Source organism: Mchenga conophoros, linkage group LG13 (genome assembly GCF_057382185.1).
Source record: "Mchenga conophoros isolate Kocher_MC1m ecotype Shallow Benthic linkage group LG13, M_conophoros_male_GT1.1, whole genome shotgun sequence".
NCBI lineage: Eukaryota > Metazoa > Chordata > Actinopteri > Cichliformes > Cichlidae > Mchenga > Mchenga conophoros.
In genome coordinates this window covers 21,105,371-21,131,460 of record NC_140538.1, presented here as the reverse complement: position 1 = coordinate 21,131,460, position 26,090 = coordinate 21,105,371, and the positions used below count along the sequence as shown (strand labels likewise).

The window sequence follows — 26,090 nt, the reverse complement described above, 5'->3', positions numbered from 1 at the left end:
CTTCCAGAAACTGGCAGTAGGACTGGGAGTTGAGCTTGACTCCATCCTCAACCCGAAAAGGCCCACAAGCTCATCTTTGATGATACCAGCCCAAACCAGTACTCCACCTCCACCTTGCTGGCGTCTGAGTCGGACTGGAGCTCTCTGCCCTTTACCAATCCAGCCACGGGCCCATCAAGACTCACTCTCATTTCATCAGTCCATAAAACCTTAGAAAAACCAGTCTTGAGATATTTCTTGGCCCAGTCTTGACGTTTCAGCTTGTGTGTCTTGTTCAGTGGTGGTCGTCTTTCAGCCTTTCTTACCTTGGCCATGTCTCTGAGTATCGCACACCTTGTGCTTTTGGGCACTCCAGTGACGTTGCAGCTCTGAAATATGGCCAAACTGGTGGCAAGTGGCATCTTGGCAGCTGCACGCTTGACTTTTCTCAGTTCATGGGCAGTTATTTTGCGCCTTGGTTTTTCCACACGCTTCTTAAATTAAATTAGATTAGATTTTGAAAATTTAAAGCCTGTTTTTAAGGCTACATCGTGCTACCTGGTGGCTAGCTACAGAGCTATTGCAAGGCTAATAAATTATTCTCAGCAAAAATTCCTGTAGCATCATGTAGCAGGAAGTAGACTCCAAAAAAAGACCAAATTTCAGTCAAAGAACATCTGAGGTGAGCCCATCAACAGCACGAGATTAATACACTGCTGCAGGTGATGGATTACTCAAAATAAAAAAAGTTAATTTCATAACATTAATGTCCACACTGAACTCACAGTCGACCCAAAAGTGACTGTTTTATGAATATATATATCTGAATATGTACTGTGAGCCCATAGGCTGTAGCATACACCGTGTGGTTTTTAAAACCTGCTTAACTGCACATGAATAGTGCTAATAAAAAGCCAGAGAAGCCAAGAATGATCACAAACTACTTTTTTTGGGGGGGCGGGGGATTAAATGTATAGTTAAATAAGATCAAACACAAAGCATCACACAATGTTTAAAAGACGAAAGCCTCAATCAGTACAGTAGACACTTTACCCCCGGGCCACAGACCAGTACCAGTCCATGAGTCATTTGGTACTGGGCCGCGAGAGTTGAGGCTCGGGTGTGAAATTTATGGTTTTCAGGGTTTTTTTTTTTAATCATTTTTTATCATTAACTCGGTTTCCCTGGGTCTTTTTTTCTTCTTTTTTTGATACTGGTACTGGTTTTTATTTTGTTGTATTTATCCGCGACACCGTAAAGGCCGGACATAAATTGTCGGACATAAATTGGTCGGTGGTGCATAAAAGGTTTTGGGACCTCTCTAGTGTATACAAACAAAAAGCGTATCCTAAAGAATCTGAAATCAGTATTGTCTGCATGATCCTGCTCACAACAATGTGCAATTATTTCCCGTGCTCACGCTGACATGCTTTACACTGACAATGGCCTGCTAGGGTCCATAACTGGCCAGAGTTGTTGTGTGCACAGACTAATTGGGAGGAGTTTGTTGTCCTAAGCTTCAGTCTTGCAGCAACACATCATTAGTGGCGCAGTGAAAGAGGCGGAAGAAGGCGACGGGACAGCAGATAGAAAGGCCTCGTAGTTAGAAATGGGATGAAGAAATTACTCCCCATTCTTACATTGAGCCCAAAGCACCTACAGGCTCAGTTGTTCAAAACTACACAGTATAAAACTCAAGTAATGGCTAGTACTCTTTGTGATCCAGGCACATACTCTGTATTTACCCATGGCAGATATCACACTGCAGCAGCAGGTCTTATCAGAACGCCTGATGACATCCAAGTATCTAACTTAGCACCCTGGAACTAGGTCGATGTTGATGAATAATTTAGTCCCAGATGCTCAATAGATTCCAACTGAATAATGAAGGCGTGTGGGACTCTCAGACTGTGAGTTCAGCTCAGTGTATTGCCTGGCCTTCGCCCACACTCATCCTACTGCTGGCCTGCCAAGCTGTCAACCTCGTGGACTCGCACAGATACAGACTCGCAAGGCTGAAAGACAATGGAATGGCATTATCACTATTGCAGCTGTGCAGCAAACACTGGTGGGATAGGTACTGTATAAATTCTGAACACCGTGTTCCTGACATCTTGATCTTTAACAGCTATTTAAGAAAGGCGCTGACACAAGGGTTACGTGGTGATGCCACAGTTTGCCACCGTGCCTCACAGTACAGTGATGAACAAAAGAGAACAAATACCTAAGGAAAAAGTGAGCTGTTTATCGATATACAAAATGGATATAAAAATATACAATTCATTAAAGTTTTTAGGCAAAAGTTAATTTTAAAAATATATCCCATCCTCATAATTTTATGCTAAACAAAACCGGCCTTAAAAGCAATTCTGACTTTTTTAACATCACCTAATTTAATGAACACAGAATCAAAGCGTCACATCGTGTAATTGTTCAAAGTGATAAGCAGTAAATCGAGACTTTATGCAATGGCTTTCATAATTCTTTTAAATGTGAACAAGATTTGTAAAGAAAAAAAATCACCTTACAGGACTTTTTAACTATGGCTTTGATTTGTTGTATATTCCATAATGTAAAAAATGGCCGTGGTGGTAAGCTGCATGTCTTTCCTTGCTCTGTTTTGAGACGCTGTGCATTTCTGAGAGAAAGGCTTTGCTTTACTTAAAACGGAGCAGCTGCTGCTGCAACTGGACCTCGGGCTGAGTAAGGGAGTGTCATTAAAAAAAGAGTGGTCAGAGGCTCTCCCGTCTCCTCCCCTGGTACCCACATGTTCCTGTCTTGCCATACATCTTCCTCAAGGCTTACAATGCTGCATCCCAGACAACTGAACAAGATGCTGGGAGGCAGCTTCACCCTCCTGGTGCATCCACCGCGTGCAGTGTGGAAACACGAGTACAGCGTCACACGGAGACGTGCACATATTCTCAGTTAAGATGAACTCGGAATAGGGATTTAAAAACTTTTATTTGGTTATTATTAAGGCATGCATGTTAGTGTTCTCATTGCATAAGGACAGTCAGGGGGGATGGACATATTTAGCTACTAGAAAAGCAATGAATAAGCGAGCAGTGGCAGGTGAACTTGGAGTTCGGTCAATAGAACTACAACAGCTTCTGCTGTGTAAAACACAGGCTGCATTTACGAGAGTGATGTGCAGGAACACGAAGGAGCTAATGCGTAAAGTGTAAAGGTGTACAGTACAAGACAGTGTAGATATGAAGTAATTACAGAGCTGCTTTAAAATGTACACATGCATCTGCCCTCATTAAACATACTGCCTCTCAGGGACCCGAGAACACTGCGGTGAGATGACTCCTTTTAATGTGGCTGCTCGAAGGCACCGCTTTGTAGATATTCCTCAAGCCCCCCCACACCCCCCCTCCCCCCAAGGACCCCGTTCTGCTTATTTCCCAGAAACAGTCATCTGCACAGCCCTCAGAACTTACCGCAGCGCGTGATATGGCTCAGCCACCAAAAAGAACCAGGAAAGTTGTGGCTGCGTGGGAGGAGACATGAAGTCCATTTCCCAGTCAGCGTCTGCGTCACACTCTCACCATGTCAGTCACTGACTCAGAGTGAACCATGTGTGACTGGTGCCTAATTCATCCCCCCCCCAGACAACATCAGACATCCTGCACGACGTACGATAAACAGTTGATATTTTGATTCCAATTAAACATGGTGCTTGTTTTTTTATTACTGGAGACGTATAAATAATGTGCACACAATATGGACGGATGCCTGTAGTCAACTCACAGCGCTGAGAGAGCGCATATTGAGCTGCTGCCATGTAGTAGACAGCTCCGAGCCGATTACACGGGAGAAGGCTGGATGCCTTCTGTTAGCTACATGCTCTAAATGATAAAATCTTAATATGATATTCATAAGACACTATCTGCTGCTATCTGCCTCCTACACTCCCCCCTCATGTTCTCTCATTTCTTCTTTCTCTTGCCTATGCATAAACAGAGCTCCATAGAAGTATATTACATGGTTGACTTTGTGCCTCCCCCTTATCCTTGCTTTCACACTTCTCAGATAAATGAAATCTGTCTGCACTGAAGCATTTTTCCCTCTGGATGCCCTGATATTTTCGTTATCTGAAATCGAATCTGGAGCTCTGTGCGTGCCTCTACCTCGCCTTGGTAGTAATCTGGCCTGAGAGCAGGGAACTGCCCAGGAGGAATATCATACACTAAGGATAAGCTGAGGAATAAGGGAAGCATAACAATTACCAGAGAATGGCTTGTAATCACGGTGCTTTCTATCTAAATGCTAACCACAAATGCTTGTGATTGTGGGGAACGTAGTTTGTTTCAATCCGAAGAGACCATACAATTCTTCATTTTCATATTTTCCTCAAAGTCTAAAAATAGATGGCAAAACTAAGCGTGTGCCTGTGCGTGTTTTGAGAAAGCGATTGCAGGAGTGGGAAGAGATACGCAGCTTGGCCACAAATCACTGCCTTCCTGACTTTACCTGCATCTTGACATGCAGTCCCAGTCCCTCGTGAGGTGACAGGAACAAATTTGTCATCCTAATATAGATGCCATCATTGCTGAGATGAATGTACTGAGGTCTAATTCCCAAGTGTAACGTTTGCAAAAACATGACATGAGGAAGGAGGAAGAGCAGCTTTGCCCTACAACAGCACACCAGGTCACCTGTAGCTCCCAGAGAGCATCACCATAATCTGATTCTTGTATTCCAGGTGGGGATTTGTCATTCACAAAGGGGTGAGCGCGAGTGCTACAAGCTAATGAGCGAGGCTCTGGTTCGGCACAAAGGAAACAAAAACCACACTGCAATAAAAATCAGGTGGAAATCGTTTATGAACTCTCTCAAGCACAATTGATTTTTCATCACTAATCCATCCCTGCAGCAATGCTGTTGTGCCAGAGTTCAGGACTGCAATTCATGGCTAGATTTTCTCTTAATAAATTATCAATTAATTTTTTTACTTGACCTGTCATTTCCTGCAGCTCTCGGCTTGTAAAGACTTTATAGTTTGCACAATGACTGCACACAAAGGGGAACAAATATCTTGAGTCTATCAAAAGATATCATAGCGTAATGGAAATGTAAAAGCACTTCTGTGGTAGTTATTGCACTTTGTCGAGAACAACTCACACAGAACATCACATCTTCTTTTGTGCAGATTAAAACATCCAAGATTGGTCTTTTCCCCCCTCATTTATGGTATTTAGCTTTGAGTTTCTTTTACATACACAAGAGTATTATCAATCTTCTGATCTTACTCTCTCAAAGAAAACAAACAAATCTAGTTTTCAATATGTTAAACTCTTACTTCAAATGAATTTACCTCCTTCCCGAACCAATTTCTCCATTCTCCATTGCCCTTTGTCTCATGTCCACTTGTGTGACAAGCTAAAAGGCTTTATCTGCAGGCATGCAGCGTTCTTTATTTTATTTCTGCAGCATCTGGAATTTGTTTTATCTTAATTTAATCTGGTAATGATATTACTTCATATTGTGTTCCAGTCCATCCCTAAACTGCCTTTATCGTACTTATCAAGTGCCAAGATGGCTGCTCCCTGAACACAGCTAGCCATCTTGAAATTGAAATGTATACATTATGATGCTAATCTAACGCTCGCTATAGCTGTAGACTCAATTACCAAACCGTTATCAAGTTTGAGGTACACTGCATTTGTTTTATACACCCGAAAGGAAAATTTACTGGCTTCATCCGAGGACAGAGGAAGCATGTGATTTCTCTTCGGTGAGAATGAAAATGTCAAATTTGACTAGCACTACTTGCATTCATTAATAAAGGAGCTTTTATGGATGCGCGAGCCAGTTTGTGCCGAACACTTTCTATTTGCTTTGCGTAAAATTACTTTTAAAAATAGAGGGAGCTCTGCATAGCTCGACGAGCAGTTGGCACAGAGCTCGTGTTCATGAATGTTAATGTAAACTAGCTGATCTCCGAATCTTGCAGGTGGGGGCAACACACTGTAGGACAAATTTGTCTCTTGTGTACAACAGTTTGCCTAGGACTATATTCTGTATACAAATCATAAAAGCAAAGGTCCTAAGAGACAACAATGTGGTCTATAAAACAAGCTGTAAAGCTGTCACAAGAGCCAGCCTTTAACAAACAACAGAGACGACATTCACACTGCGTAGGTTTCATTCTTGTCATCCAAACTGTCTTAGTGGAACAATCTGTATTTCTCAGCACTGCTGGCAGTTAGTGTGAAACCTGCAAAAGTAAACATGCTTTCTTTTTTTCAGTCCTTTAATAACGGCACGATGATAAACTTGGCTGAAACAACTTTAGAAAAAAAAACTAATTCCAAATAAATCATCAAAGGAAGACGCGACGTCCTGTCTCAGCTGGCTAATGTGACGATCGTCTTCCTGGTGCAGTCGAGCCTGTCTCTGCTGTCAGCTCTCGAATAACACAAGCATTCATCAAATCAAGCCAACACGTGTCGACAAGCTGGCATGTACCTCCGATAAGGTGGACTGGATCAGTGAGTCACATGGACTCTACAACACAATGTTGAAGGGCAGTTTCTATAATAGCCCCTGGTGAGCGTGAGATGATGGATATGGTCTGTTGCTGGGAGTGAACGTCACAGGGCTCGGGCCACTGCAGGTCCACGGCGTTACCTTCTGTGCCATCTGTCAGCACTGGGTGGGCACAAAACCATGATGGGGTCTGGGGCAGCGCACTCCAGGACCACCAAAAAACAACAGGCAACTGACTTTAGGGAGAAGGTGGGGGAGGTCAGGAACACAAACAAGTGCTGCAGAGGAGAGCTGTCCATCTCCACATCACGTGTTCAACCTAATTCTGCTCTCGTGAAATCATTGGAGTTGTATTATCCACTAGTGCTTTTCCTTTTATTCCATAGCAGGTGGTGGTAGCAGGATTTTTAATAAGATATAGAAAAGATAATAAACTTAGAAAAATCAATAGCGGACCTGTCAGTGAAGTAAGATCTTTGATACCTATTACTTTATCCTCAAGCTTATAGTATCTCGGTAGCATGACGGTCAATCCCATATATCTGCATTGCAGGGGAAATCTTATCCCGAGGATGTTTTCTTTCTCTGAATAATTGAACACAACCTTACAGGGCGCTGACACTCACACTAAACACTGCAGTATGTTTGTAGGTCCATGAGACAGTTTGGTTTAATATCTGGAATGAAATAAGACTCATCCAACATGGCTGCACTGTTGCTGAATAATCACTCTCGTTTATTAATGGAGAACATCCTCTGTTTCCTTAGTAACCTCTCAGTTCTCTATGCATGTGTCTGTTTTTCTAATTGAAAAGCGCACAAATGCAAAATTTAAGGGGGGAAAAAAGGGTTGGCTGGTTTTCATTTTACAATGAGATCTGCCTCTAGATGAGTTGAAGGAAACAGTTCCACTTGGTTAAGAAAGTGACAAACAATTCCCGATACAAATATGAAAAGGAAACTAGATAGAAAAAAATTTAATTATTTTACAAATCAGTAACTTCCCATTTGTTTCTACCCAGTCTCGAAATATCAATAAAAGAGAGAAACAGGCTCTGATTAGGTATATTGTGTGAAGATGTAATTACTTTTCATAAAGATTTAAAACTTCAATGAGCTGAATTTTTGTGAAAAAGTCATGCGTAATATCTATCTGATACTGTAATGATAATGCTTTATTTATATTTATATATGTATACGATCCATTGGCAGTGGATCCACATGTGTAGCATCCCTACATCTGTTTGAAGAAAAAGCTGCACGGATTTTTAAGTATCTGTTGTATGAATTTATTAGTGCTTAAAGAAATGTAGCTTAAAAAATAAATAATATCCCATGTTTGACAGCAGTGACATTAATTTTACAGTAGTTGCACTGTGAAAACCCGTCAATCAAAAGCAAACTTACTATGCTGTTGTCAGCGTGTGCTGCTCCGTAACTTGCGAGAGACAACTGATGACCTCATCCCTTTTAGAGAAGACGGCCAGGATAAAAAGGCTGATTTCATAACAGGTAAATGGACCGATTACCTACTTTGACTATACAAATGTAATAATCTCTAAGTAAAGGCTCTGTTTTTACAGGCTCTGCTTTTTTTCTATTATTCTATTCCCACTTGTTGAGTGTGTTACTAAACCTTAACTTTAGCACTGCTTAAGAGGACATACCAAACTCAGTTTAAACATGTTATATTAAGTTATATTTATACAAATATATTCACGTTATAGTTACATACAAGTTATTCATGCTATGTAAAATGTAAAAGTGAAATTACATTACTCTAGTATTAGCAGCCTTACACTAGCTCCCCGTGCATTAGCGAATCTAATATAAAGTGGCACTGATTGTATTTAAAGTCATGAATGGACTTGCACCTGCAAATGTGGTAAATAAGTGCATCCATACACAATTTTGGATAGATCCTTAATGTCTGCTTCCCAATCTGTACAAAACCATTTTGTACTTGCGCTGTCGTTATTCCGAGACTCTGGAATAATCTCCCAAATGACCTGAGACAAGCATCAACTGTGACTGTCTTCAGGTCTAAGCTGAAGACAAAGCTTTTTTGTCAAGCTTTCAGAAACTGCTGATCTTTGAAACTCTATGTGGAGAGAATATTAGGAAAACTTTATTTATTTTTACTATTTATTGTTTGCTTGTATTGTATAGCACGTTGGTTTTAAGTGTGCTATATAAGTAAAATGGACTTACTATATGCCAGAATAGTTTGAATTTGTTATGGAAAGAAATGAAACAGCAACAGTAACATTATAGCAGTATATAGTGTTTTCATAGTGCAATGAAGTCTTTTTCAGTGTAATACAAGTCATGTTTTCCACTGAACAGTGAGCAGTAATCAAATTCTACACAGCTGCAATTCTTCTCTTAAGAAATGCTCAGACATGATGTTCCACCTCCGTCTTCTCCATCATAAGAACAGCAACTGTTTTTGTTTATGGGAAGCTCCAAGTGACAGCTTGTTATGGCTCTTGTTGTTTATTCTTTGTTATAAAAGACCAAAAAAAAGGAGTGGTAAGTGACCTAAAAAAGTTTAATTTTAATACTGGAGCCACATCAGCTTCATTAGTGCACTGAGAAAAAAAAAGGTGACACAGTGAAATACTTTTTCATCGCCGTTAACTGGACATTTATGATCTTAAACTGGGATGGGAGCTGTAACATGAAACTGTGCAATTGAACTACTGATGACAAATTTCAGACAATTGATTCAGAATGATACCCATATTAAGATTTATAAAGACTTATTCGAATTTATATAAAAAATGTGAAGGCAGTTATCATGTATCTCAAACTAAATGAAGACAGAAGAACAAGATTTAGCATCATTTGCAGGATAATTAAAGAAGCACAATCTCAATCAAACTCCAGACGTCTGTCTGAATAGGGACACATGCGTGATTGGTCTTAAATCTTGGCTTTAAAGACTTATTCTAGCCTCAATTTGTAAAACAATTATTTCTACCAATATAAACCACGCGGTGAGGTAGTATAAAACACAATAAAGACACATAGTGCAAGGATGTTAATTAAATAAAAGAAGGTGCAGACTGAGCAGTCATTGAGTAGTAAGTTACAGAAGATTTTTCACCGCAAGATTTTTGTGACACTAAGGTAATTATAGTGTGTTCTGTGAGAGTCAGCAAGGGAGGCAAGAAGGTAGCCAAACACCGCACTAAAGGTGTAGCAGTGCAGCATGTCAAATCTTCGATTATCCCTGAGAATTATAGCGAGGTCAGGTTTTGGCCCCTTGTCTCAGGGACCAAGATAAACAGAGCCACTATAAGCCAGTTCAGCTGGAACTGAACCATGTGCTGTGAGTGCAAATGAAATGGCCCACACAATGTGTTTTGAATGTTCCTCGCTTCCTCTGAATGGCCATTACACCCACCTCACCCAGGGTTAATTCAGAAATAGTGGGGGCAATTGGCTATTTGGTGGCAATGATGTGACATACTGGCCATTCATTCTCCCTAGGAACAGGCTATAATCTGCATTTCTTGATTTTTCACCAGCAACAAGCTATAAAACTGAAATTGTACAATGCAAAAAGGTTATGAAAGAAACATAGCAAGCGTGAAATGTCATATGACATCCAAAATTACTGCTATGTTTCTGTAAGGTTTTCCCATATCTGATATTAAAGGTCCCTAGAGCAGAAATTTAAATGACTTGAGCAATCCTGTGAGTCTTCTTTTAGCGCCATCATTAGGTAAAAGTTTTCATTTCTTTAGGGGAAAAGCTTAACATCTCCCGTATGGCCTGACACAAAATTAGTTCTTATAATCATGGATGCCAGACAGTGTGTCCTACTTATATTATTATGAACCTTTTACGTTTTCTCCATTTTCTAATGTATGCGAAAGGAAAAAACAAGCTTCAGAAAATTGAACCACCATATGTAAAACCAATAGAAAGAAACTAGAGGTTCTTTATACCAAACTGAAGGTCACATATGTGTAACATGGCTTTGAACTGTACATATTTCTGCTGGAAGATTGTGTCCTTGTGTCTCCCCTGCAGCCATTACCAACTCTGGAGGATGTTGCTGGAGGACAACATTGGTGGATGGCAGCCCCACACTAGGAAAGCTTCAGAGATTTATATACATATGCACTGGCCAGGGTTGATAATACAGAGCGGTGCAGGTGAGGATCCATCACTGTCACAAGCACTCAATGGCTCTGGTAGATAGCAGTATTTATCTTTTTGTTTCCCCCCTTTGTTCTTTTTTCTATTCTTTTCTTTTTGGAGCTGGTAGGTAAATAGCATTCAGTACTCAGTGGTTTGAATGAAGCATTAACTAAGTACGAATAATTATTTCTTATTTAAGATGCTGTTATATCCCAAACTGCCATCAGACATATTTAAATGTTTTTATTAAGGAGGAGATGATACTGAAAAGATCTAATTTACAAACACTGAGCAGTGCCTGACCACTGGCTGCTAGTTTTACCTTTAGACCTCTGTGTGTGGGCAGCTTGGGGTCAAAAGGACATCAGTACATATAAAAACATACGTGCACACACACACACACAATATCTCTTTTTTTCAATTTACACAAAGTTCAGCTCTGTTCAGTAATTGGTGGAAAGGGTTAGGGGACTGAGTGGGACAAAAATGAAGATGGATTTAAAATAGTTCAAATCTGACAAGTGAAAGCTGTGCCGTTGTTTGCGAAAGCTTACACAAGTTCATTACTGTTTAATTGGATGTTACCAGGCACCACTGCAGGGAGCAGACACTTTATCAAAACACGACAGTCCAGTGCTTACAATCAGCTCCCTTCCCCTCACAAGCCACAATCTGACACCCAAGCGTTTAATATCTTGGTCGGGGAAGCTCGTCAGATTGATCGTATGATCAAAATAAAAACAAGATCATATCTGGTTCTTCTGTACTGGAGTGGCCCTAAAATTTGTATTAATCCAATTATGTTTTAGGCAGATGTAAAATTTGTATCACAATTAAAATAACAATTCTGACTCATCAGCTTTTTTCCCATGGTGAACTTCTTTCCTGATTATGCCAGTGTGCTCTAAGACGATAATAGCCGTGTTAATAAAGCAAGTGTGGACACCCAGTGACTTGAGAAGAATGACTATAATGTAATGTTACCCATAAGTCAAGGCCTTCGGCATTCAATCACCATATAACCCCAGTCAAGCATTTTTGATAGGGCACCTGAGAAGACAGACCCTTTAAAATCATTATTATAATGACCACTAGCAGGATCTTCCCCCTAGGAAGTAACCAGGCCGAGGCAAGAAGACACACCCTAAGTCTGCAGAGCCGATGTCACTGAAAGGTTTCACTGTGCTTGAATTTTCACAACATGTGCACAGCAGGGCTGCATGGCCGAATACAGACATTCTGTTTATTAGGCAGGTATTGAGTATGAACGACCATATGAGGTAAGCATAAGACATTATAGTGATAACCCTAACCCTGTTGAGCTCTCTTGGAGAAAGTCAAAATAGACTGTTTTCTTTCTTTTAGGAAAAAGAAAGTTAATAAATAGTTTTGACCATTAATTAGTTTAATTCACATTGTTAAGCTGTAGCCATTTATTAATAATCCAGTCAAATAATAAAAGACTGGATGGATTGCACCATCCTAAGTTACATTATGAAGGCTATTGCTGCTACTTTCCTAAGAAATTTAGTGCTGTAGGTTGCAGCCACTTACAAATCTAACTACACTTTTTTTGTGGTTTGAGTCATCACTTCACATCGCTAGGCATGTGTATAAAAGGTCTCAGATATGTTTTTCTTAATATTTTGGATCCAACTGCTCCTTTTGACAGTCTGGCCGGCATTTTCCAGAGCACCTTTTTCACCGAGGTTCAGTGGTTATAGCCTGATACTGCCACTGCCTGCGTTAGCCATTTTATATCCACTGGGACCTGCCATACTAAAAATGTATGTGTCCCAGTAATGTGAGGCTCTTAGGATATAAAAGCATTCGGTGAATTGCATTCGACATCAGAGGGGAGATGGAACAGCTGGACAATGAATAAATGCTGACTATTCAACAGAAAGGACAGTGAATGCACCATCTCTTTTTACTGTAGTGTCCTGAGACAGTAATGTCGTACCGCAGGAGCTCGCCATAGGAAGGCTGTCACATTGAATCAAACCGAACGCGTTGACATCTCCCAATGCACACATTTTTGCATGCCTCATTCATCTCTCCACCTACATCGCTGAACCGCTCTTTAGTTGACTTGACTATTTTCTTACTTCCAGTCCTTCTTTACCACCTTATAGGTGAGCTTGCAGCATAACACGATGATACAATGCCTGTTTCTAAATATGAATATGCATCGCCACTAATCAACCTTAAGCCTTGCAGCCATACATACTGTATACTTTTAAAACAATAACAATAAGATGATCTGGACACTGCTCAACAATAATAACTATACATCTACTTTCCACAAGGTTAATTGTTATTGATAAAAACAGTAAAGCAGAATCCCATTAACAAAATAGCATAATGTCAGTTATCTATGTTTCCAGATGCCTTGCACATAATGCCTCTCTTTGTAATTTGCTATACTTCTAATTTGTCATGGTCCTTTAAATCACCTTTTTTAACTCCAGATGAAAAGGCCAAGGAAAAAAGGGGCATCCATCCTATCAAGGCTATTCCTTTCTGCCAATCTCTTGGTTCCTTGGTGGCAATTTATATCACCGCATGGAGCTGGGATATAATTATAGTCTATTGTCTGATATTTCACCTGCATTACACGCTATTGCAACGGTTCAGGAACCATGCTGAGTCCAAGAGAAAGCCATTCCACGCGGATCAATATTTATGATTGTATTATTTGTCAGCAACTGCGGACCCTTGCACAAACTATTATGCCGGTCTCAGGTCAGAGAGAGTTAGGTGACAAGAGGTAATGTATAATCTTTACTGCGCTAAGTCGAAGGTAAGGTGCATGTTATCTGTAGGAGTCTGTCATTTCATAAAATGAGCAGTGGGTTTAGTAGTCTGCTAACGTTACAGAACAGCGTGATATTTTAATTTGCTGTTTGATTAAATATAGCTGATATTTCGCAGTAAAGAGCTTAATTTTGCTTTCACAGATGCATCAACGTTAAAGGTTAAAGGCGTTTTCACACTAATTTTTAGATGAAGACAACAATAGGCCTAATGTGAAAACTAATTAAATGGGTTTCTTTTTAACAATGAAAGTCATCACTGTTACACTGTGAAGGCACTCAGACGTTTTCTTTTAAAATAGACTGAGGCATGTGTCTATTAACTGTTGTCTCAGTGAAACTGTGAAGACAGACAAGTTATACAAAGAGGAATTAAAATCAAATCATTTGTGTGAAGATTTTTCAGTGAAGTTAAATCCACCACTCCTCGGGATGCTATGATCTCCCTGTACCCAACGCGACTAATCCAAAAATTATTTTAAAATATATTTGTAACAGCTCTGATCTAAGGGATGTTTTAGCTTACAGCAGCTATGCATGCTTTTAATACATCTGACCCTCAAATTATTTGAAATTTTGACAATCACTTTAACTTTGCATGCATTCAGTTCATGTTCCACCCAACCCCCCTTTTCTTTTTTTGCTGTGAGCGTTTAATATAATGTAAAATGCCCAATTAATTTTGAAAACTATCACAGAGTAGCTTTGGCTCAGTTTAAGCACATTTCTCCAATTAGTGAGGTGAGGCTGGCTTTTGATTGTTTATACAACTTGAAACCGTCCCCTGGGTCACGCTGCTTCTAGTTTCGTTTTGTACCAACAAAACATGAAAGCATTTCCAACATTCCAGTCTTGTTTATGCTGTGAAAACGAAATACAGCCACTGCAACTCTTCCTTTTAATGACCTATATGAGAATATATAGTAACATGTATTGTCAATTAAGCAGGTCTTCCAGAATCACTGACATGGCTTTTAAATTCAGTCCAATTTAAAGGAGAAGACTTAAATTCCCAATTTACATTTTTAAAACATCTATAACACATGAGCAAAACTGGGCCCGTGGGACAGAATCCACCAGTTAGGGGCAGAGAGCTTTGCAAAACAGGCACCCTCACACTTTCTTGCTTACATTAGGAAAATATACAGTACATAATTTGTGACAATAAATAGAGCAAATAGCTGTCTCTTAACTGTATATCATTCAATCCTAGACTGTGTCCATCTTAGGTTTTTTCATGTTAGTCCGTGTTTTGTTTTGCAGCTTGTGCATAATACTAATAATAGGATAAGACTTCTTGGGGATCCCCACAACATCAATCTGCTCAGCTTACAGCTAGGAAAACACAAGATGAAAAGGGCCACAGCTAGCCAACTGAAATTTCAAATTAAGAGTGAATGGATTGCCCTTTGATAAAATAATTACACAGTCGCACCAATCATTCACAAAATATACTTGGCAAGGTTGTAGAAAAAATACGAGTACTACACAACTAAGGTATAGTAAATATTATCCCAATTTGTTTATTTTATTTGGGTATACAGATCTGTACTCTAACTCAAGTATAAGCTAATGCACAAAGAATGCAGCAGTCATAAGAAAACACAAAACTATGTGAGTGAATTAAAATTCATAAATATGATGTGCATACTTGATGATGTGGATAGTGAGTGAAACAATGGTAAAAGTATTCTAAAAGGCATGACAGTTCATTTTTCAAGTGTTTTTCATTTCCAGTTCATGGCTGCTGATGTATTGTGAGGCGTTTAAAATGCAATGTCTTCTGTTTTTGGCAGAGACTATGCAAGAATGGTCTGATCACCACTCCATTGGATAGGACACATATTTCGCGTTGCATTGTTTAGTCCCACATTGTGACATCTGAGAAGTAATATGCTCCAGCAGATGCTGCACCACTCATGCAGGACCGATAAAGATGATGGAGGACCTCGATGATGGTTATCACTGTAACACAGACACACCTCATGGGGCCATATCTGATTGCAAACAGGAGCAATGCTCAACAGTGTGTTGCAGCTCCCAATTGTGAAACAATGTGCTTATTTTCCCTCAGTTTTTAGGGCGGAGGCCTCAAGGAGAAAAAAAGGCATGACGGGCGGAATAAAATGGAGCATTCTTCACGTGGCTGTCACGATGAAACGTACTATATTAATCCAGGATGCGCTTAACTTTCTATGCATTACTTTGCATTGAGAGCATTACAATAAGGATCAAACAGAGTATAGACATGGAAAAGAAGAGACTTGAAAAAGAATTATTTAAAAGAGATCTTACTTGCTGAGGCTCTCGTGGTGTTGTCAGCTTTACTCTCCTGCTGGACGCTGTGGTGGTGGTGATCTCCATGATGGATGTGGATGTCTCTGAGCGATTGGCTGTGGTACTTGACTGTGGGGTGATAGAGGAGGGTGACTCCCCCACAAGCCGCACACTGCCTTGGATCCTTATATTGGGATCCCCCTCTGCGGCCATGTTGAAGACCTTCAAGCCATTATAGTAGAGGCCTGAAAGCTGGCCCTGAAAGGATCGACTGCGATCTCGCTCCCAGCCCCCAATCTGTATAGTGGTTTGGCTGTTGAAGATTGTAAGCTGTCGCCCTGCGGGAAAACAATGTTACATATATACAAGAATGTTGAACTGTGGACTCGGCCACTTTTACAAAGCAAGATAAAAGAACAGAAAGACTGATTTTTTTGCCCAGTGGCTAATGAGAACAATAAATTACGGGTTGTAGAGCAAACCCTGTTAATTTATTGTAGTTAAACGATGAGATGCCTATGAAAAGAAAAACATAAAGTATAAACACAGGATATAGAAAATCAATGTAGCTTTGCTAAAAGGTCAGTCTAATCTGGAATGGCATGGAAAAAAAGATTAAGAAAAAGTAGCACTGTTATGGGAATGCAATAGATTTAACTACATAAAACATATGATAACATAATCTTGAAAGGACTAAATGGATCATTTGTTTGCAGGAAATTGCCTGGAAATAAAACTGAACAAAATTGGATAACAAAGCTAAAAAGATATATGTAACTAAGTTATCTTTCAATTTTTTCTTCAAATTTTAGCATTTATGGACCTCGAAAGCATGAAAAAAAGAAGAAAAACAAGAAAGCTTCATGTGTGGCTGCAGTCTGTGAGAAGTGGACTGGAAGGTTCTCACAGGAGGCAAGAGACACTTCACTGTTATTGTTCATCCTTTTAGCAAAAGCAACCAAATTAAAACAAACAAACAAAAATAAAAATGGTTGGAAAGAAATGAAATTTAAAACAGAACTTTTTATGACACAATTTCAATGGAAAACTGAAAAAAAAGAATTAATATTAAAAAAAAGCAGAACGCTAATTTCACATTGAGTGAAGATAGAAATTAGGTATTTAACTACAAGAAAAAAAATAAAGAAAATCGAAACAAAAAAACAAAGCATGCACTCAGCTTGTTTTATGTTACAGTTCTTTGATCTAAAGTCCTGCATACATATATATATATATGTATATATATTTACAATATATGTTAAAGGGACTCAAAATGCTGATGCCAATTGATATTGCACACTATTTATCTTTGCTAACAGTTTAATCAAAATAGATCAAATGACACTAAAGTAATGTGCTGTACTGTAAATGCATGTTTCAAAAGTGTTTCAAAATAACACTTAGCAACGAATGAACAACTGATGTAGAACTTTTAATTTGTAATTTATGTTTACAGCAAAAAGCGACATGAATTTATAGACATTTTAAAAATGCTGATATTACTTCAGTAAGTGGATTTATATTCATATTTACAGTCCCTTTAACCGTAAGTTGACAATAAACACGTATTAAAAAAAGCTTACATCTATAAAATGAATACATTATTATAAAAAAAACTAAATTTAACTGTTCAAATCATTTTAATTTTAAAGTTTTACTGAACATTTATTTTTAAGGTTTATTATTTACAAAATAATGCTACAACTTGGTTATGATCAAATTATTTTATTTAAAATTTTAATCAGGTTTTTTACCTTTGTCGAGTAGCCATTCGTCAACTACTCGACCAAGTCGGTATGGGATTCGCTGTCTAGCAATCGCCAGGCGTTCGTTATCATTGTTGCCTTTAAAGTTTAAAGAGACATTTCATTGGTTACAATCTGTAAGGTCAAAGGTTAAATATCCATACTTAATGCTAGAGCTATACAACTGCACAAGGTTTTTATATTTAAAAACGTTTTGTATGTTTAAAAAAACAGTATTAACTAAAACATTATTTGACCAAACTTCACTCTTTTTATTTTAATTTTAACCAACAAATTAGGCCTATATTAATTGAAAATAAGAGGACTAGCATATAAATGTTTCATCTAAGTTAATAAACCTATGTTAAAAACCAACCAAAATCACAAATTTATACATCCATTACAATATCTTTACCCAATATTTCCATCCCCATTTATCATTTCCCTCTGTTTTTATCTGACTTTTAAACTGGTTACATTTATACAGCTTCAAAAAGGAACATCATTTGAATTTATTATTAAATAAACCGTTTATGGTTTAAAGGAGAGAACCATTTAACTTTCACATATTACAAATGCCCACCCCATTTATAAAAACACTAATTGACAAGTAATAATAAACTATTTGCCATATAAAACCTAACAGTAAATTCTCTAACGCTTCTAATCAGAGAGAAATCAGAAGACAAAGTAGATACATACACTGTAAACCTTCAAGAACATGGCTTTGACAAAAGCTACAAGTCATAAAGAAGAAAAAGTCACAAGCTTGACCGAGTGTAGCATCGCATACATGTGTTTCAATGACAGTCAAGTGTTTTTAGAGCATAAAGTCAAATAAGTGACATAAATGAGAAAGAAGAGCTACAAAAAAACGACACTCTGTATTGGAGGGGCACTTTGGCATTAATGAGGGCAAACTCTGCATCACCCTTTTGTCAACGCCAATAACCTCTCCAGAACAGAAGACTTTCAGCAAAGTGGCACTGTCTCTGAGTGCTTTTCCCCTGGTATTGTCTGCTGAGATTGAATTCAGTCAGCCCCATTCTTCTGGCAGATTGACAATGTTTGTTCCATCAACTATATTAATTCAGTTCTGGCAGATAAAAGATCCGGTAGCTAACAATGATTCGGTGGAGAATAGCTTCTTAGAGGAGAGGTCTGCTAAGAAAAGGAGGTAACCTTGTAAAAGACGCACACCTCTTCTAATAAAAGATCTTATAAGTAAGAGCATACATAAAAATATATTTTTTTAATCACATCAGCTTGAATTACTGTTGAAGACCAGCTAAACAAGAAAAAAACCCAGTTTGAATCTTATCTATACCCCTAATGAAATTTGGTTGCGGATGACCGTGCCTGGGTGGAGCACATAGCATTGTGAAGAAGATTTAGCAACACTTTTCCTTTATGCTGATTGGACAGATACAGTCCAGATTACAGCAAACCCACACAGGAAGGTAATGGGTAACATTTGATAGGACTGGTTTAGGAAGGAAGATGAAGTTTGTAATGGACAAACTCTCTTGTAGAGCACATACATCAAGTTTCTGCACTTTTTCTACATTTTTCTTAAAAAGTATTTTAAACTTGTAAACTTGCAAATGCATGTCAACTTCAATTTGTCATTTCTTGTGAAACTTAACTGTGACTACTCAACTTGTTTCACTAAAAAAAGAGGACTTAATGAGCTCCTCGAGAAGTCGTGTAGTGCAGTTTTTAGCATACGTCACTCAAGCAGGAGTAAATAGCGCATTTGTTGAGTCAAGCATGCACAAACGCAGACACAGCTGTGCTTCCTATCATTTTGAATGTGATAAATTAATGAATAATTCTTCATTGCTGTTGCAATGGAACATTTGAGGGCTTTGTCAATTCCTGTCATCTCCATTTCTTAGTCATGGGGTGTTGGTTATGTCACCTCACCATTCCCTGCTACTCTGACACCTCATCTGAGGAGAGGTCAGCATCAAACGGGGCCCTGGAGAACATTTATCCTACAGCTGTTGCGAGGACAGCGAGGACATCTGAGTTTAGAGTGAAAAAGAGAAACACCCATTAATACCTTCCTTTTTTAAATGATGTTCATTGATTAATGCTCATTTCTAACTATGCTATATAAGTTACTTGATGGTTGCAGTATGACGTGTTTTTGATGTATTCTAAGCTTTATTCAAAAAATAGTTTTAGTATAGGCTTACATGTTGGTGTCAGAGTTTTAGCGCAGATGACAGTTTGTTGAAGAAGTATGCAAGGAAACTAATAGAAAGGCACAGAGGAGTGTCAGCTCCAGGCGCATAGATACCCAAGAAGCATGCACACATATTCATGCACACTTATCCTCACACACAGCGTGCCACTGTGCCAAAATCCTCTACTTTTGTGCAAAAACATGCTCCATTTTCAAAGACGGCTGCGCTTTATCTGTTTGGCTATGTACCCCATGGCACACTGAGTCTATCCTTATACTGAGGTTAATTAAGTGTGCATATAATCAAGGTCTGATCGTGTATTGATTCCCACTGTGGGACACCGAAGTGTTAAACAATGCTATCCCCTGGGCTTTGATGCAGCAACAGAGCCCATTCATCCTGCCTGTGAGCGGCGCCTGTGACTGCTGCTGAGTGGTGATTTGGTTTGGTGTGGGACAGCCTGGCTTATCTCCTCTGCCAGACAGCAGCGATTCAGCTGAGCCATCCCAACCGACCTGCTTTACCCTCGCTCGCTTGTATTCTTTTTTTTTTTGTTAATAAAGTGGTCAGATAAGGTGGGAGCTTTATCTCATTACAAGCCCTAGGACACTCACCACATTAAATGAACAAATATGCAAATGCTTCCTCTGTTCATGGAGCCGGGAGAATTAAAAAAGAACAAAAAAAAGGAGGAACCTACACAAATCGCACTATTATTTTTATTATTCTGCCCTCCCTTTTCTCTAACTGCGCTATTTTTTAAATATCCTCGGTGTTGAGAGCTTGCACAATAGGCTCAATAAGCTCACGGATAGAACAAAGGTAAAACCAGAGCAGATAGGACGGGGCTTTGATGGATAAAGCTAACCATCCTTCCCTTGTATCCCATAAATCAGACTCCACACCACAAGCGGGAAAAAGAGGACAGGGGGTGAGATCGACACGGAGGCAGACGTGGACAGATAGAGGTAAAAAGGACAGGAAAAGAGAACTCGGAGCTCGGAGAGTGGAGTGAGAGACGGTGAGCTCTGTAAGTGCACCACGCTCTGATAACAGTAAAAGAATAAGGCCAGGGACTTCTCCATTATCTTTGTGTGCAGCGTGTGTTCATTGGGTGCTCCGATAGGACACTGCACTGTACCCTGCAGGCCTGGCAGCACCATTGTGATGGTATTACTTCCATGGCCAAGGCTCAGGAGAAGGGGTTGATTTTTTTTTTCCTTCTTTTTGTTGCTGCTGAGCCTTTTGTGTGTGATGCAGAATGAAGGCAGAGACAGGATAAAAGAAGGAGAGCTAAACTACAACAAATAGTTGCCTAGTTGTGTGTCTGCATGTGTATTTTGCATTTTAGATTCTAATAATTGTACTAAAGACTTTTAATGACCCATAAGTATGCAGTACGAGACTTTTTAATGAGATTACCAGGGCAGCAATAGAGGCTCTGGCGAAGCAATTATTTCCTTGCTTTAAGAACGATCGCTCCCTCCCCTATAAACTCCTCCTCTCTATCTTTCTCACTCTCTAGCCATCATTTTTATCTTTGCTGTCTACTCTTATTATAATCATTGTTGATCTGTGAGTGGCCTAAGAGTGGCTGAGGGCTGCTATTATGAGTGCGTTAGAGGCATACATGGATACTAATCAAACTACAGGCGAGCTGAGAGAATAATAGCTTTGTGTGCTGGGGGTGCAGGGAGGAACTGCGCAGTAATTGTGATTAGATGTAATTAGTCTGCAACGAGCTTAATAAGGTAGCTGGACTTGGCATTGTCACTGACGCATGATTGGTGGGGATGAGATAGGTCACTTTTCCCTGCAGCAGTTATAACTCATCACTTAGCATAACAGGACAGTCTTGTATCATTCTTATGCTTTTCTGCATTTTCTGCAGTACTGCATGACTTTCTACTACCAAATATGTGTTGTAATGTAATGTACATTGTTGAAAAATGCATAGCAGCAAACCTTTGTCTGTATAATATCACCACTGATGTATACTACAACAACAACAACAACAACAACAAGTTGTTTTCGCCAACTTCTTTGAATTTATCTGCATGACATGAGTACGAGTATGTATCATCAGGCTTTCGCTGGTCTGCGGGTGTTTGTCGTTTGAAGACTGAGACGGGATGCGGGAATTTAACCCTGCTGTATATTCGGCCCTATCCACAACATGTCAAAAGCCATTAGTTTCTCTTTTCCACCTGAGGCAAGCAGGGAGGGTTGAGTCCAAGTCATAAAAACCATCTTTCATTTGGATGAATGCACTGGTCATAGCTAAAAAGGTCACCAAACATTATGCAAAAGAGGAGCGACAGGTTCAATTTGTCTTCTGTTTGTCTGGTTGCCCACTCATTTTATGCGTGCTCAAAATCTAACAAATGTTTTGCATTTAGTGCTGCAGTTTTTTCTCTCATGGGAAAAAAAACAAATAAGAAAACAACAACAACAAAAAAAACCACTACACGTGTCCATACAGTAATTTTGCTGTTTGCATTCTCAACAGTCATTTACGCACTCCTTTATTCATCTATAGCTTTTGTCAAAGCCTTTAACAAGTTAAAAATGTCATCAAGTTCAACAACACAGGCAGAAGCATCAATATCTGTATATTCTACTCTATATTCTGCATACATTCTACACAAATATACCAGTGTTGTTGAGTTGTTGCTGAGTTAGATTACTACAGATTTCCTCTCACAAATGTGTTGACACAGAGATTGCTTTGTTTTTTTTCCCCAATCGATCAAAAGATTCCCTCACAACATTGAGTCCACAGTATATTACATCATCAGTAACCAGTAAACTATAAAAGAAAGTGCCAGCAAAACTATTCCACTCTTATAATGTTAAACTACTAAAATACATTACTCTTTTTCAGTTACTAAATGCCTATTACACAGGGCAGTAATTACCAAATTCATCCTCTACTGTCATGTAAACTGTGTTTATGAGAAGTGTTACACAATTTAAATTATTAGTAACACTATTGGCCAGGAAAATTAATCCGGCTTGCTTTTAGTCTGTGAGTAATTGTATGCTGTGAAAATTATTAATATCAAAGTGTATTTTTATGTCTAAACAAGATGCCATAATGAAGCTGATCATCTGGTATTTAATTGTGAGTAAGCAACAGATTTACTTTGACAGTGTTATTACAGGTCCGTCTCCCCGGTGACCTTAATTCAATCAATCTGCTATATTGGCAGACACATAAATACTGAAACCGCACACAATTACTTGCTACAAAAAACTGGTAATTTGTCTGTGGATTGTCTAATGATTTGGGTTACTGTGAGTATACACTGTGCACTGACAATTAGGTATATGGGGGATGTAATGCAGACATGTAGACAGGTTGGGTGGTTGTACTTGTAGGCAGACATATAGGAGTCTATCAGCCCTCGGGTTTATCAGATTGATGCACCACAAAGATCAAAGATTTCGTGAAAAGACAACTCAACAACACTGGTGTTTACTCTCAAAAGCTGCTGGAAACCGAAACATAAAAAGCAATTAAAGCACATGCCAAGTCAACATAAGAACATCCTAACAGATAAGGCTTTAATAGCTTGCTTGATAATATCTGGGTCATTTTATCGCCTCTAGGAGGCGGCAGATGTAATTAAAGGCAAAGTGGGTGACTCACCTGTGGGGTAGCGCTCAATGACTGGCAGGTCATCCACCTGCAGAGTGGCATTACCCCCACTCCTCGTAAACTTCACTATATGGTACTTTCCATCATTTACAAACTTTGACGTCTCCTCAATATTAATGTCATCTGTACCGACATTAAATACAACGGCAATGTTTCCTTTCTCCTGAAAAGAGAAGAACACAAAAAACACTTTCTTTTTTAGTAATCAGTAAACATTGTTGTGAACAGCATTGCTAAGGGACTGTAGCGAAATTAGAGCAGGTGGTTTCAGGAAGGTAGAGAGCTGTGATTTTTATAAGACAATCAGGCCAGTGGCCTATAATTCTTTAAGCACTTTCACTTTTTATAATGAATTAACACTAACTACTTTATTTTATTTTATTTTTTTAACTACTTTATAAATGAGTAGTGCTATGAGAATCCAGTAAAAAGAAAAAAATATTTTAAAAAAAGTATCAGCTGAAATTTTTCATTGTACATCAGTATGGACTAAGAAAACACAATGAAACTATGAATGAAGTCGTTAGCATGGCTTTTCTCATAAAGGGGTAATCAGGTGTACTTTTCAAAACGTGCTTATTGGAACTTTTGTTAGCTCTGCATATACAATGTTTAATATAATTTAGTGTCTATTTATTAAACTACAAGACCTGCTGGGTTGACCATAAGACAGATTACTGTATGGCTGTTTGGATTATTGCACTGGCAGCCGTATCAACACAACATATGTGTTTTTCTCGGATGTGGTATCACTCCTGGAAGTTGCAGTCTTCGAAAAAAAAAAGAAACAAAAAATAAAACACAAATATGTGCATTGTGTCTTTTGTTGTGTCAAAAAAATCACTTCAGGCAATTATAGGGTTATTTGTTAAGTTTTCCCTTGAGCTGCATATGCTGTGTGCTGGCTGATGCCCTCTGCACGATGCTGACATCTGGTTTTTTAAAGTACAATAAACATGCAGTATGCTATTTATTTCATTCACCCATTCATCCATCGCACAAACACATTCAGTCCTGAATGATATGACTGATTGTGAGCCCTTTGTTAGACTGAATCAGTGCTTGAACACTGGCATCTTTACAGTGACTTAAAAAAACTTAAGAGCAGAAAAATTAAGCAAAAGTCTCGAGGGAAGTTTTTTCCAGCTTAGCCGCAGACTCCTTCACATGATTGATTCACATGATGCCTATCTATTCTAATAAGCTTTGTTACAGTTCATGATCGAAGTCCCTGAATCCTACTGCTTAATCCAGCTAAGATGAGAGCGTATGTTGGTGCAGCTTCTCTCTCTATGCTTAGGAGCTGCAGTGAAAGGAGCATCTGGTTGGAGGCTCAACCTACTGTAGCAGCACAGCACTCTGCATGTCATTATCCAGTCAGCATAGCCAATACTACACTGCATCCCTAACGTGCCCATATGCACAAACTGCTTTTTCAAGACCCCACCCACACCAGTGCACACACACACACACACAGAGACACACACTCTTACAGAGCCCAGATGCCTTAAAGTGCAGAATGAGTAGAGTGTGTCTCAAGAGCCAGGAGCTAAAGTGCAATTAAAACCATTTGTAATGTGTCACACCACGTTACCAGAACTAGGACAATTGTATGCTTTGTAATGTAATTTCAACAGATTATATAATCTAATGCATTAAAGCTACAGTAGCAAAACAATTTACTGACTGCTTGCAGGCCTAAACACCAACCGAGAAAAAAAATGAAATCTAGATGGCAACAGCGACACCAGCTCGTCTCGGGGTTTTTTTTTAGATCTCAATGGGTGTGGGGATGATCTTTATACACTTGTTAGTACTCAAATCTTGTGGTAGTTGTAATCTGTCCTGCATTGCATCCTCTTGAAAGAATTCAGCAAGAGTCATAGAGACTGCAGGCCCTCAGCAGAGCTAAATGTAGCTAGAGAGACAGGACATACAAGACCTCTCGCTAATATGGATATTACTTTATTTTAAGCATATAGTGTGAAATCTAACATGAAACTAGAGTTTTTCATTTCAAAGGGGCGAGCACGCACTCAACAGACTAATTCTGGAGTTTTTTTAGTGTCATTGCTCTTAGAAAAAGAGAGACAGAAAAAATGTTTTAATGGACCGACCAACCCAATTAAAATCCTTCTTTTAATAGCCTCCTTCAATTGACTTCTAATGCTCCCCATGGTCTTGTTAATAAATTTACTGCATTTAGTCACAAACTGCCAACTCAAATTTCCCATAGCATAAAAAAAAAGCCTTGAAAGAGATGAAGGGATAGATGAAAGCGAGTGGAAGACAAAGGACAGAAACCACACCATGAGATTTTGGAAGTCAAATGTCAGATAAAAGATAAGAGCTTGAGTATTCAAGCTGAGTAAATGGAGAGCCTTTTTGACATGGTGTCTCCCATATTAAAGTAATTAACTTTGACTGTTATTGCCTCCGCCTTCTGAGGATTTGCTTTACCGCCGCTATTATTTTTTTCCCCCAAAATAATAATAATGCATTACATTTCAGCATTTCTTAAAATTCGATCAACTCAGACAAGCAGTTTCTCAGTTTAGTTCAGCAATGAGAGGAGCCTAATCCTGGTGCTCTAATAGGGTGCAGGCTTATGTCAGATAGTGATTGATAGCTGCTTACATAAACTCAACCCATTACACCCTGCAAAATTTTGGGGCTGCTCACTTGGTAAGTGCTGCTCCCCACAGGGCTGCTCCCCTTGGGAACATACTGTACGGTGCACACATCTCACATCCGAAGAACTCAGCCCTGC

The 26,090-nt window shown here is 39.0% G+C and overlaps 1 protein-coding gene across 14 annotated transcripts in view; it reads right to left on the bottom strand.

The window, feature by feature from the left end:
- LOC146561237 (neurexin-1a) overlaps positions 1-26,090 on the bottom strand; it is a 259,720-nt gene that overhangs the window by 21,025 nt on the left and 212,605 nt on the right. For 13 of the 14 annotated variants that reach the window (XM_085297146.1, XM_085297144.1, XM_085297148.1 and 10 more), the window contains 3 exons: positions 23,312-23,483; positions 17,477-17,566; positions 15,741-16,060 (listed from right to left, as the gene is read on the bottom strand). In XM_085297146.1, coding sequence (XP_085153272.1) covers positions 15,741-16,060; positions 17,477-17,566; positions 23,312-23,483 — 582 coding nt within the window. The remainder of the gene's footprint in view (positions 1-15,740; positions 16,061-17,476; positions 17,567-23,311; positions 23,484-26,090) is intronic. The other variant, XM_085297156.1, reaches the window with a different exon arrangement.